Raw genomic sequence first — 13,989 nt, forward strand, 5'->3', positions numbered from 1 at the left:
GTCCTTGCGGATGATATCAAAGCACTGTCCATTGCGGATGATATCAAAGCACTGTCCATTGCGGGTGATATCAAAGCACTGTCCGTTGCGGATGATATCAAAGCACTGTCCATTGCGGGTGATATCAAAGCACTGTCCATTGCGGGTGATATCAAAGCACCGTCCGTTGCGTATGATATCAAAGCACCGTCCGTTGCGGATGATATCAAAGCACTGTCCGTTGCGGATGATATCAAAGCACTGTCCGTTGCGGATGATATCAAAGCACTGTCCGTTGCGGATAATATCAAAGCACTGTCCGTTGCGAATGATATCAAAGCACTGTCCGTTGCGGATGATATCAAAGCACTGTCTAATATAGAATTGCGCTCATTTAAAGATGACGTTGAACTTTCTTGAATGATTGACATTGAACTTTCTATTAAATTAACATTCGATGTTTGTTTCTCTGATTCTTGAATGGAAGACGTTTGATTCTCAATAACAATTTTCGATTTCAAAGTTAATTCTGATGGCGCAAAATTTAATATCGGTGTAGAAGCTTTTGATAATACGTCACTAATTTCATCTTCGACTGTGCTTAATACCATTGACGATTGTATTTGATCAATTTTAAAACTAGAATCAGCAGTACGTATTGTGCTCTGTAAAACTGGCATTTTGCCATTTGTTTTACTAACAGAATCTGAATTATAGGATATCGACGATGATTCCTTTGATTGATTTGACACCTTTGGCTCGTATGGAGTAATAAATGATGGCATATCAGAATGGTCATAAGAAGAATCGTCTAGTAATGTAGCTGTCACGTAAACAACGTCATCTTTCTCACTCAATAAACGTCTTCCAATTCCTCTCTTACCTCTTCTGTGTTGGCTGTGTATGTTATTTGCGGACCCAGATAAAGGAACTAGTGTTGGTACCACAACATCCGAAAGAACTTGGGTAACTGTTTCTTTGCGACTCGAAACAACGGGCGAACCATTTATTAGAGACGTCGTAAAATATGTATAAGTCGAGTAGTGTGTTACGGGATGCGGTTTGACCAATTGATTAGGAACTGCAATGGTGTGTTCAGCGTGAATACGACGTGCCCCGTGAGATCGAGCTGACGGACGTCTTGGTCTAGCATCATCACAAGAGTGGCAATGAGCGACAGCAGGATCGTATCTAGCAGAAGAGAACGATGGTCGATAAGCAGCTCGCGTATTGTAAGATCCAGTGTACGTGTGCCGATGCGCTATATCGGGGTGAGCGTTTGTCACCGTTTGTCTTCGAGTGTTAACTATTGCTGTTCCGTCTCTAAACCTTGTCGTATGGTAAGTATATGTGGTACGGTGTACATCGTGCGGAATGTTTCCTGGACGTATGATTCTTGTGGGATGAATATGACGATCTCCTTCTGTTATTGTAGTTGTAATGACGTTTGTTATAGTCTCGTATCTGGTATCGACGCTCGTTCTACCGTTAACGAAATGTGTAGTGAAATATGTATACGTTGTGCGTGCAGTGTCGTAACGAGGATGTCCGTGTGTTCTTCTAGAGGGATAAATGGTAACTCTTTCGTTGTGTCCGTGTGTTGGAATTCTGGTGCGATGCACGTGATCTACTCTAGTAGGTAATATTCTATTGCCTACAGATGACTCGACTTTAATGTTACTACTAACGACAGTACCTCCTCCGGGCTTCAGGATGGTTGTGAAATACGTATAAGTTGTGTAGTATGTGGAACGTGTGGGTATTATGGTATGCTCGTATCGCTGTGCCGCTGCAGGTTTGTGTATCGGAGGTGCGGTATGTGTAATATGCTGTAAAGAACGAGTTAATGATCGATAATTTGGTTTTAATCTCTTCAAAGGAACACTTGTTAAATAAGTATTTGGATAATTATGTGAAAGTCTTCGATGTGCAGAACTTCTATAAATTGCATTATTAGCTTGAGCTTGACAACCGGGACAATGTCGACCGTTAGAAAATCTGTAGGGGTGTGAATGAGTACTGTAAGAACGCAAAGGTTGGGTATGTCGATGCACGTATGCAGGGTTAGTTACGGTCTCTTTTCTAGTATTGACTAAAGCTGTACCATCTCTGAATCTGGTCGTATGGTACGTATAAGTAGTGTGGTGAACATCGGGATGATTATAGTCGTGTCGTTGTGTCACTCTAGTGGGTCGTATATAATGATTTCTATCTCTTACTGTAGCACTAATAACGTTTGTGATTGTTTGGTATCGGGTTGAGATTGTTGTTCTGCCATTAATATACTTTGTTGTATAATAGGTGTAAGTAGTATAAACAGTCGGTTTATCGTTTCTAGAGAGATATGAATGTACACGCGTTCTGGAAGGTGATATTCTTCTATTTTCGTTCGACGGATAGGTTCTTATACGATGAATGTGATCTGTTCTAGTCGGTAGGATATTATGGGCTATCGACGATTCTACTTTAAGATGACTTGTTACTATTGTGCCACCTTCGGGCTTTAAAATTGTAGTGAAATATGTGTAAGTTGTGTAATGAGTAACGGGTGTCGGGCGAATGTCGTATCTCCTATTTATAGCTTCTGCCTCGTGTAGTTCTACGGGGAAGTTAATCTTATTGTCGAAATTGTTCGTCAAATTTTGTTGTGAGGGATCAAATTTATCTGTTCTGTTTATTTTTGATGGTTGAATTTTATCATTAAAATCACCTTTGTGTTCAGTTTTATTGGCAGTATCTACTGAACTGTCTTCGAGAGAGAGAGTTAAATTTTCTTTATTTATTTCTATACCAGAATTACTTTCTTCTGTATTTACAGTGCCGCCTGTTACGCTTCTAATTTCTGTTACTGTTTGATCATTGATGGGTGTTGTTTTAATGTCTTCTCCACTAAGTAAACTTTTCGAAGATCTCACCATTTCTTCAGGTAAATTAGGTGTTACGATTACAACACTATTCAAGCTGTTTTGTGTTGTTTCAACTGTTACTGTATTCAACACGCTTGATAATAAATGTACGGTTTCTAAATGCAACGAATTTTTATCGTCACTATCAGTTACTGATCTGCTTCCATCTTCTGTTACGGACTCTACTGATGCAGATGGGGAAGATTGTGGAAATTTTGATATATTAGATGAATCTGCTATAGTCACAGACGGGAAAATTGGCTGTTGAGATGCCAAATCTATTATAGTAGCCGTCACATAAACCACGTCATCATTTTCACTTAACAAACGTCTTCCAACTCTTCTCTTACCTCTTCTGTGTTGGCTGTGTATGTTATTTGCGGACCCAGATAAAGGAACTAGTGTTGGTACCACAACATCCGAAAGAACTTGGGTAACTGTTTCTTTGCGACTCGAAACAACGGGCGAACCATTTATTAGAGACGTCGTAAAATATGTGTAAGTCGAATAGTGTGTTACGGGATGCGGTTTGACCAGTTGATTAGGCACTGCAATGGTGTGTTCAGCGTGAATACGACGTGCCCCGTGAGATCGAGCTGACGGACGTCTTGGTCTAGCATCATCACAAGAGTGGCAATGAGCGACAGCAGGATCGTATCTAGCAGAAGAGAACGATGGTCGATAAGCAGCTCGCGTATTGTAAGATCCAGTGTACGTGTGCCGATGCGCTATATCGGGGTGAGCGTTTGTCACCGTTTGTCTTCGAGTGTTAACTATTGCTGTTCCGTCTCTAAACCTTGTCGTATGGTAAGTATATGTGGTACGGTGTACATCGTGCGGAATGTTTCCTGGACGTATGATTCTTGTGGGATGAATATGACGATCTCCTTCTGTTATTGTAGTTGTAATGACGTTTGTTATAGTCTCGTATCTGGTATCGACGCTCGTTCTACCGTTAACGAAATGTGTAGTGAAATATGTATACGTTGTGCGTGCAGTGTCGTAACGAGGATGTCCGTGTGTTCTTCTGGAGGGATAAATGGTAACTCTTTCGTTGTGTCCGTGTGTTGGGATTCTGGTGCGATGCACGTGATCTACTCTAGTAGGTAATATTCTATTGCCTACAGATGACTCAACTTTAATGTTACTGCTAACGACGGTACCTCCTCCGGGCTTCAGGATGGTTGTGAAATACGTATAAGTTGTGTAGTAAGTGGAACGTGTGGGTATTATGGTATGCTCGTATCGCTGTGCCTCTTCAGGTTTGTGTATCGGAGGTGCGGTATATGTAATATGCTGTAAAGAACCAGTTAATGATCGGTAATTAGGCTTCAATCTCTTTACAGGTACGCTTGTCAAAAAAGTGTTTGGGTAATTATGTGGAAGTCTTCGATGAGCAGAATTGCGATGTACTGCGTTATTTGCTTGAGCTTGACAACCGGGACAATGTCGACCGTTGGAAAATCTGTAGGGGTGTGAATGAGTACTGTAAGAACGCAAAGGTTGGGTATGTCGATGCACGTATGCAGGGTTAGTTACGGTCTGTTTTCTGGTGTTGACTAAAGCTGTACCATCTCTGAATCTGGTTGTATGATAAGTATATGTAGTTCTATGCTTGTCATAATCAAGGTGATTCGCTCTTGTGGGTTGTATATATTCTCTTCTGTTGATGACACCGTTTGTTATAGTTTCGTATCGAGTGTCTACAATCGTCCTACCATTGATAAATTTAGTTGTGTAATAGGTATAAGTGGTATAAGTTGTTGGCAAGCCTCTGGATGGATGCAAGTGATAAGCTCTAGAAGGATACGAATTGATTTTTCTATTTCCGTGTATAGATTGGGGAGTTTTTGTTCTTTGAATATGATTACTTCTTGTCGGTAGAATATTATTAGCAGTAGAGGATTCAACTTTTAGGTGACTCGTGATTAAAGTTCCTCCGCCAGGTTTCAGAATTGTTGTGAAATATGTGTATGTTGTATAATGCGTTACGGGGAAAGGTTTCACGACTTTTTGATGATGCTGGGCTTCTGCAGCTTCGTATTTTGTCGAATTTTCTTTAAGAGTAGGTGATACTTCTACACTAGTAATATTTGTCATCATTTCGGAAGTATGGATTTCTGTTACTTTATTTTTGCTTGAAGATATTGATTCAGTTGTTTGAATTTTTAACTGAGGAGTTGGTGAGATTGAAGATTTTATTTCGCTGCTTACCCCATCAAAAGAACTCGTAATTGATAAATTATCAAGAATATTTTCAGATAAATCAGTTGTTTTGCTAGTTTCGCTTGAAGAATTTGAAAAAGAATCCATTCTACTTTCATGTGTACTATTTGATTTGTTTAGTTCCTCAGCATCTGATGGAGTCGTTGACTTTAGAGTAGGAGTAGCATCAATGACTTCCTGTTCAGAGAGTAATTTTCGTCCAAGAACGTGATGAATTGTCTGAGATTCTGGCGGATCAGCAACATCTGGATGTGTAACAAAACCATTTTGTGTTATTGAATGATAATTCGTTCTTTGGCTCTTATTATCATCATCAATAAAATGGACTGGATCAAGCTTGTTTCGACGAGAACTTATAATTTTCTCTTCGGGAATAATTTTTGTTTTTGTCTCTATTCTGGTAGTAATAACCGGGGAACCATTAATAATATTTGTAGTGTAGTAAGTGTATGTATTATAATTAGTTCTTTGAGTAGGAGTTACTGAAATCTTACCACGCTCAACTGAGGGAATTATACTCTTATCCGTGTTTTGTAGCCGCGGGGGATGGTCTAGAACATCTGACACTACTACGTATCTTGTATCGACTGTTTTCTTTTTACCATTGTCTTTTGTAGTGTAATACGTGTAAGTCGTGTATAAGGTAATAGGAGAGGGCAACAGAGGGTGCAACTCGTCAGCTTGAGCTACCAGATCTTCTACCCCTAATTCGCTAATATCTTTTAAAGTTTCGGTTGCTGCGATGCTCTGTTTTGGTTCTGTGAGGGTGACTACATTCGTTATGTATTCGGTATTGCTAATAATCTTTGACGTTGTACCGCTAAATAGGGTCGTATAAAAGGTTAAAGTAGTTTGCTGCGTTACTTCTAAATTTTTATTTGTTGGTGTAATTTGCTGAAGCGCCGATACAGCTGTAGGTGTTACTGAATTACTCACAATTTCTGTTAAGGTGCTTATCGTAGATGTGCCTTCGGAGAAAAGTGTAACAGAGTAAGTGTAAGTCGAGTAGTGTTTCTTTGTATCTGTTGATTTAGTGATCTTCTCCGGTTTGGGTTCTTCAGCGAAAATTGTAGTTTCGTGTTTTGATGAACGAATGGTGTAGGGTTTGTCATCAGTTTGAAGTGTTGTTAACGTTGGTGTAGCGGAGATACTAAGCTGTTGCGAGTGTGTAGTAGCAACAGTAGATGCCAAGTTAGTCAATGTTACAGTCTTTGTACTGACAGTTGACGTACCTCCCGAGAAAAGAGTTATTAAGTATAAACTTGTGGAATAGGATGTTTGTAAATCATTGTGTTTGGTTAGCTTTTCTAAAGTTTGCAAAGCAGATTCTTTAGTTTTGGATGTTGTTGAAGATGTAATAAATTCTTTTGCAGGTTTCACAATTGTCTCATAAAATGTCGTTACTGTCGAAGTATCATCATAAAGCAAAGTAATAAACGATGTTTTGATAGAAGTTCTAAGTTTGGGAGTGGGAGTGTTTGTAGTGGATTTCGTACTCGTGATGAGGTTAGTAAAGGTACTTTCTCTACTAGAAACGTAGCTACTACCTTCGTGATATAATGTAGTAAAGAAAGTGTAAGTAGTGAGCTGTGTTGTCACGGAAGGAAGAATCGGTGTCGAAGATGTGGGACGAACTGAGATCGTGCTTTTAGGCGTGCCTGTTATGACGTTCGATAACACCTCTGTTTTGCTTTTGATCACTGTGCTCCCTCCTTTATGTATAGTCGTGTAATAAGTGTAAGTGGTAAAATAAGTAGTTCGTTGAAGTGTTAAGGACGGTGTAGGTGTTACGGGCACTATATAATTGGTAATCAAGTGCGTTTGGGGTCCTCTAACGATTTTCGTACGTAATGTATGCTTCGAATCTTTTGTAGCATCACCGCCAACTATTCTGCTTACAGTTTCTTTTCTGCTGTTAACTGAAGTCGTATTATCTTTATAAAGTGTAGTATAATACGTGAATGTAGTAAAGTACGTCGTTGGCCTCACTGCATCCGAAAGAGTGGGATAATTACTATGTAACTTTGCTGGCTCCGTTACGCTGATTGATGTTTGTGTTCCGGAGTTTTGAGTATCTTCATAGTAGTTGCTCAAGGTAACAATTCTGCTAGATGTTGAGTATTGATCACCGCTGCGATAAGTTGTAAAGAAAGTGAGGGTAGTGTACTGTAGACGTTTGGGTTGGCGAGAGTTTACTTCTTCCAAAATGGGCGTTTGTATATGCGAGGTCGTTGATAACGTATCTGATGTTACCTGTCGAGCTTCGGTTGGTGGTAATTCACTCGGTAAAATAAAACTATTAGTTAAAATTGTTGAATGTGCGCTTTTGATGTTATCACTTGACAAAACTTTGCTAGAGTCTTTCATTATTTCCGGCTCTACGTGAGGGGAGGTAAGATCAGACAGTATTAATTCACTGCTTGACATTTCCAGATAATCACTGGATTTCGTTGGCTGAATAAGGATACTTTGCAGCTCTAACAGATCCTCATTATTCGAAGCGAGTTGAGATGTTAGAAAATTATCCGTCAGCACCGAAACTTTAGGGTGTTCCACTTCCTGCTCCGTGGCATTAACAATTATTAATGAATCACTATCGGACTTATCGGAGGGATCAACTGATGCACTATTAACGAGTTCGAGCGATCGAGAGGGAGATACATAGTCATTAATTACTTCTGATGAATTAAAGATAGAAGATAAATCATTAATCACACCTTCATCTTCTCCAACTGACCTTCCTGTCAGGATGGAAGTTGTGCCTACTGTATTTGCGCTTGTCGTCGATGGTAACGTAAAAAATATGCTAGAAGTGCTCTGGACTATGTGTGCGTATGTTCCACTAATGTGCGTACCTATAATCATAGTGGTCCAGTGGGTGGTTACCCCATTCTGAATTTCTGTACCAGTTATGGAATTCACTAGCCCTGTTACTTCGGATAAGCTACTGTCAGGAATGGTAGATTTCACTTGTGTCATTGTAGTTTCTAATTGGTTCGATGGATTTTTACTTTCATCTACGCTAATTTTATTTGGATCGGTTTCGTTTTCTGTAAAGGATGAGGTTGGAGTAACTGAAATTGTGTTCGTTTCTATGCTGCTGAAACTAGGCGATATGACATCTATTTGGCTCTCTAATGTTTTTGTTTCTAATGTAGTGGGTGTTTCTATCAATATCTTAGATTTCTTAGATGTTTCTGTCTCTAAAACAGTGGGTGTTTCAGTTGAAATCTTAGATTTCTTAGATGTTTCTGTCTCTAAAACAGTGGGTGTTTCAGTTAAAATCTTAGATTTTGTAAATGTTTCTGTTAAAATTATAGATTTTGTGGGTGTTATACTCAAAGCTGGTGTATTCCTAACCGTTGCGGTAGTAGATTCTGGGCTTGTATTCTCGAGTTTTTTAATATTTTTACTACTTTTCGTCTTCTGAACGGGTGTCAAGTGATATTTATTTTTGGCATCCGTAGTAGAAGGCATAAACACTACTTCTGTTCCTGATATTGTCGTGGTGAATTCTACAAATCCAAAAAGTGTCAGCCTCTCCATCGATTCCATTTGTGTTGAATTGTTCAATTTATCATCGTATAATGAAGAAAATGCTTTGTTTAACTGCTTATCAGTGTCGTTTGGCACACTTTTCTTATTTTCTTGACTGGCCTCTTGCTTTGGCTTCGATTCTGATTTGTTCTCAGTTAAATCAGAATCAATCTTTCGACCAAGAAGACGTGGCTCTCTATAAGTAACTGGAATATCAGGATAAGCTCTTCCTTTAAATGTACCAGTGGCTCGTATGGCACCAATTCTACCGGCCGTTATACTATCGGCCGTATCTAAAACTATACCATCTTGTACGGCATAAACTACAAAATCTTCATTGCTCTTACTTCCTCCAACTGTATAGCTGTTGACACCGGCAGCAGCGACTGTTATGGTACTAACACCAGGATGCTGAACTAATGGGGGTGTTGCAAGCTCGGGATTGTATCTTTTTGTGTTGTAACCGATGTCAGCATCGCCTGATTTATGTCTGGAGCTAATCATATTGGAAACTTGAAAGCTCCTAATTTCGTTTTCACCACTGTTTACGTGATGAGTGTTGGATGTGACTGAAGAAGCCAATTCGTTTACTGCAGTTTGGTACACTTTACCAGACGTTAGAGAATTGAACGTTTCGGTTATCCTACTGACGCCATAAACGGTTTTCGATTTTTCTATCTCGTTTATCGAGGGAGAAATGGCTACAGTAGAATATCCCTGAGTCTTTTGGCCAAGTTCACTTGGATTGGCAATGTCTCTATAGGCACTGATGCGGGTACTAAAGAGTTTGGCATAGTTATTGGCGATGTAAGTACCATACACTTCTGTGACGAAACGTGTTGTTTTGTCTCCCCTAATTTCAAACTGGGTTGTGGCCGTCAGAAGGCCTGTAGGCCTGAGGTCGCCATCTGTTCGCGAGAAGAACAGGTAGGCACTGAGTAACCCGATACCAAGAAAAGATCTTTCTCATAAAAAACAGTACGAAAGTTTAAAGGATAGTTTAAGAACAGAATAGAATAACCGAACAGTTTAAATTCCCTAAAATTTACATAATAATCGCGCTTACACTTTCCCGCTTCATTAATTAAAATTTATGGCTAACAGCACGTTGCTGCACTTCTGTTAAAAGAACAATATATTTGCATAAGATAATCAAGATTTTATTTATGAAATTTGATTATGTAAGGAGGGTTTTATTAAGATACAATGACTTAAATCGTGAAACGAAATCTTTCTTAGAAAATATGTCAATGAGCCGAGAATAAGGAAAGTGTTCACAGCATCACCCACCATTCATTGTAGGAAGTTAAGGGTGTATATAAACTGCCTCGCCTAGTAAATAAAACTACAACTTATATCACGTTACAAGTTGTGAAAATTAATACTTTCGCTTAAATATATTGTTCTTTTAACGAATATTTTATACTTTAAAGCAAATTTTACTTAAAAAAAAAACAAAAGACACTCACCTGCTTGTCTCTTCTTCCTTTCCATGGCAATTAAATCTTCGACATTATTATTTTTTAAGTCACAAATTCCCTTCCTGATCGAATTTTCTACCAAATTATATAAAAATATTAATACAAAAATATTTTAATCCGCAATTTTATTCAATTGTTTAACTATATTAACCTTCGTCAGAACCATCTTCGCAATGCTTGACCCCATCTTTCACGTGTTTCTCATCGATGCAAACAGGTTTTCCGCAATTGCACTTGAACTGACCATCCGAACACACTAAAAAAAAATTAAATTTAACATATAAAAACCCTTTGAGAATCATCAATGATATGGAAACACTAGTTTAATATCGACAATTTTCGTTTGCCCCGAACAATTGAAGCGTAACTTAAGGAGTGATTTAAATCTTTAACCCCCCCACCAATTCTCTTGCCATTTCAGCAATTTCCTACTGTCGAACGGAACGAAATAAACAATATATTCTCATCTTATATAAAATTTAATTTGAATTTCAATTGTTTAATACGAGAGATGAATTCTCGACCCGGTTTTAACACGATTATCAATTGAATAGATAATAAACGGAGCACTCGACACTTTTTTTTTTGCGTGGGATCATGTTAAACAGCCATCTTTCCACACAATTAAACAATAAAAAATTTAGAATAAGTGTTCCAATTTTATTTTAAAATTTATTTGTTTCTCTTTCTTCTATGAAAGAAGCTCTTAATCTCATCATCACCTTCGATGCTTATCATCACTCACCTTCATCTGAGCCATCCAGACAATCGTTCCACCCATCGAACAGTTTGTTGTTATCGATGCACTGCAACCCAGTTCGACATTGAAATTCGTCAGGCGAACATCCTGAAAGAATAACGATTTTTTTTATAATATAAGGTCAGTATGTTGGGGGATTATGACTTAAGATCGTATCGATACTAAATTTAGCTTGTGTTATTTTACCGTCCGTTGAATATTCACGCCTGTTTATCGCCGTGTGCGCTTAACAATCATTGTCTAACTTCTACACTGGATTATAGTCATTAAAAGTCGTCGAGTCGTGACAACTTTAAACATCACCTACTCGGACTCGCAACAGTTTTTTATTGTGTCAATTATTGTATTTACCCTCTCATCAGCGTGTGTTACTATATCCAAACTTAATTTTTACAATTCAAGATGTTTTTCCTCAGTAGGACAACCTTGCACGCCCTTCACCCTGAGTGTCTTCATCTATACATTCAATCGAGATTGTTATCCTTGACCTCATTTTTTGATGCGGAATGCCATTAATGAGAGATAAAAATTATTTGTATGAAGTATGTCTACCTTTAATTAATCCCAAACAAAAGAAATGGGCCTAATTAATATGAAAAAAAATTACCTATAGAAGAAGTACCGTACTAACTTATGATGTTATTTACGACTTACGTCGTCATTTTAAGAGATTTATCCTCTTATAACACGTGTTAGGTATATATTATAAACTTTATATTCGACATTTTGACCCGAACTCGAGAGGAAATTACTAATAAATGGGTCTTACATCTTGACTCGAGCCCTTAAATTAGGCCAAGGAAATCCAACTTGGCATCGAGTCTGATGCTGACAGGTGTCTCCCCACAGTGTGCAGTAAAGCCGTTCCCTGTACTTCCCAGCACTTATTGGAGTGGGTTGACGAATAAATACGCCTAAAATTATCATATCGGTTTCTTATCGGTTCCATCTTTAATGGTAATGACGAAGCTGGCATCAATGCAGGAAAATGAAGACGATATACAAAAAAATGGCGCAGAGATCGGTAGATAAACTAATTTAAAATCTACCCTTAATGAAAATCTAAATAATTTTTTCTTTTTTTTTAATAATCTACTCCATTTTATAAACAATGCAATTTCTAAACAAGTTTTCCTTCACGACCCGAGGCATAACTTGTTCCAGTTATTTTTTTTCCTAACGTTTCCTACTTTATCAAACGTCCTCGCCAAGGAGTTGGTCCATATTAATTTTCTTATTTTGAAAGGTTTTTAATATTATTTATAAGACAAGGAAATAATAAACGAAGAAAAACTTGTTCTTTGTATTTCCTGTAATGTTTGCATCACTTCTATATATAGGCCCTATAAATAGAAATAAAATTCCATTTAATTTCTTTTCAGAGCCTTAAATATTGAAAAATTTAGGCCAATTATATAATTATATACTACGCCTGAATTTATAAGTTTAGCCTTTATAAACAAGGCTGAACTTAGACTTGTGGTCATAAGTTAAAACGTATAATAGGCCCTTCCCCTCTATCAAATAATGGGGCCCTGATATGCTGATTGTTTAGCTGTTATGTAAATCTTTTCAAGAAACCTTAACCATAACCTCATACGAAGAAGCTTTCAATTCTCGACTTTTATAGGAAGAATAAGGCACCCGAAGCTGACAAACCTGTTCCTATTAAGGAAAAACACGTGGATTTCGTTCGAAAATAACTCCTGACATTCAACATAAGTTATTTTTTTTTTCCTTTAGCAACTAAATTACTAGCTTCTTAAGCAAACTTTATATTCAGATCTCTCGAAATCGGTGCGATATTTATCAAACTGAACCTCATTAATCTAGGCGAGATTGGGGTATATATATTGCTACATTTTTCCTCTAAATGTGAGTAGTTTATCAAGTCGAATAGTTTTCTAAAAATGGGTCAAGATGCAAAGTACAGCAGAGATTCCTCCTCAAGGGCAAGTTCTTTTTTTGTCTTCTTCTTCTTGTTCTTCTTGGTTCAGGCATCGATCACGTTTTACCTCGTTATATGTGAAGAACGGATATAAACAGCTTTTTCTATCTCTTGCAACAGTCGAGTGGTATCATTAAGTAACATCTTTACTTTTTCAGCTGCCAAAAAAGAGGAAAAAATGAGGAAATTTTTTGTGTTTTCATCATTTTGTCTCGAATTGATGAATTGTTGAAGGTGTTCTACTGTAATCCCTGCTCCATAACTAAGTCTAACAGCTCACACAGCTGCAAAAATGCCAAAGTTACCACTTAAAAATGCACGCCAGATGCAAATTTTGCTCTAGAACACAATAAATTTTCAAGATTACTCTGCAAAAAGTTGATGATGGCACTCATATTTTTTAATATTTCCTGTACAACGTGTTAAAATATCATTAACCTAATTTCTGGCTTTTGAGCTGCGCCACCCATTTTAAAAATGTTTTTACGTGTTAGTTTAACACGCTAACAAATACATCCCTGCTCCATTGGCATGTATTATACCTGCGGGGGTTATACATCTCTGCCATATTTGTATAGAATGAGGGAAATAACCCGAAAAGGGTGTTGGCTTCATGGCTTTGACTCATTGTTGCGTGGGTAGACTGAACCTTCTTGAGCTACACTCGACTCGTATAACCTAATAAACACCTTCCGACACTTTCTAAAATTCTTTACTGATTAGGAAAAAGTATTTTAGAAACTTTTTTTTGAAAATAAATTTTCCCTTCTAAGTACTTTATGTAAGCGCAAATGTGAGACAGACATGTTTATGACTTTGTCATCAGTTCCTTGTTCAGAGGTAAAGTTGAGGATGTTTATTTTTTTTTTTTGTACAGGAAATGGTATACGAAGTAAAAAACTGTTTTTATGTACAGGAAATGGTAAACAAAGTGGAAATTATTTATTTTGCTGAGCAAAGAATGATAAACAAGTTTAAAAACCTTTATTTTCCTGAGCAAAGAATGGTAGACAAGCTTAAAAACCTTTATTTTGCTGAGCAAAGAATGGTAGACAAGCTTAAAAACCTCTATTTTGCTGAGCAAAGAATGGTAGACAAGCTTAAAAACCTCTATTTTGCTGAGCAAAGAATGGTAGACAAGCTTAAAAACCT

The 13,989-nt window shown here is 37.7% G+C and overlaps 1 protein-coding gene across 1 annotated transcript in view; it reads right to left on the reverse strand.

The window, feature by feature from the left end:
- The window catches only part of LOC111626391, a 57,333-nt gene that overhangs the window by 18,944 nt on the left and 24,400 nt on the right, over positions 1-13,989 (reverse strand). The window contains 4 exon segments of the mRNA XM_023369749.1: positions 2-9,556; positions 10,118-10,204; positions 10,281-10,385; positions 10,875-10,976. Coding sequence (XP_023225517.1) covers positions 2-9,556; positions 10,118-10,204; positions 10,281-10,385; positions 10,875-10,976 — 9,849 coding nt within the window.

The sequence above is a fragment of the Centruroides sculpturatus genome, unplaced genomic scaffold (genome assembly GCF_000671375.1).
Source record: "Centruroides sculpturatus isolate CEXI.00-Female unplaced genomic scaffold, Cexi_2.0 scaffold111, whole genome shotgun sequence".
NCBI lineage: Eukaryota > Metazoa > Arthropoda > Arachnida > Scorpiones > Buthidae > Centruroides > Centruroides sculpturatus.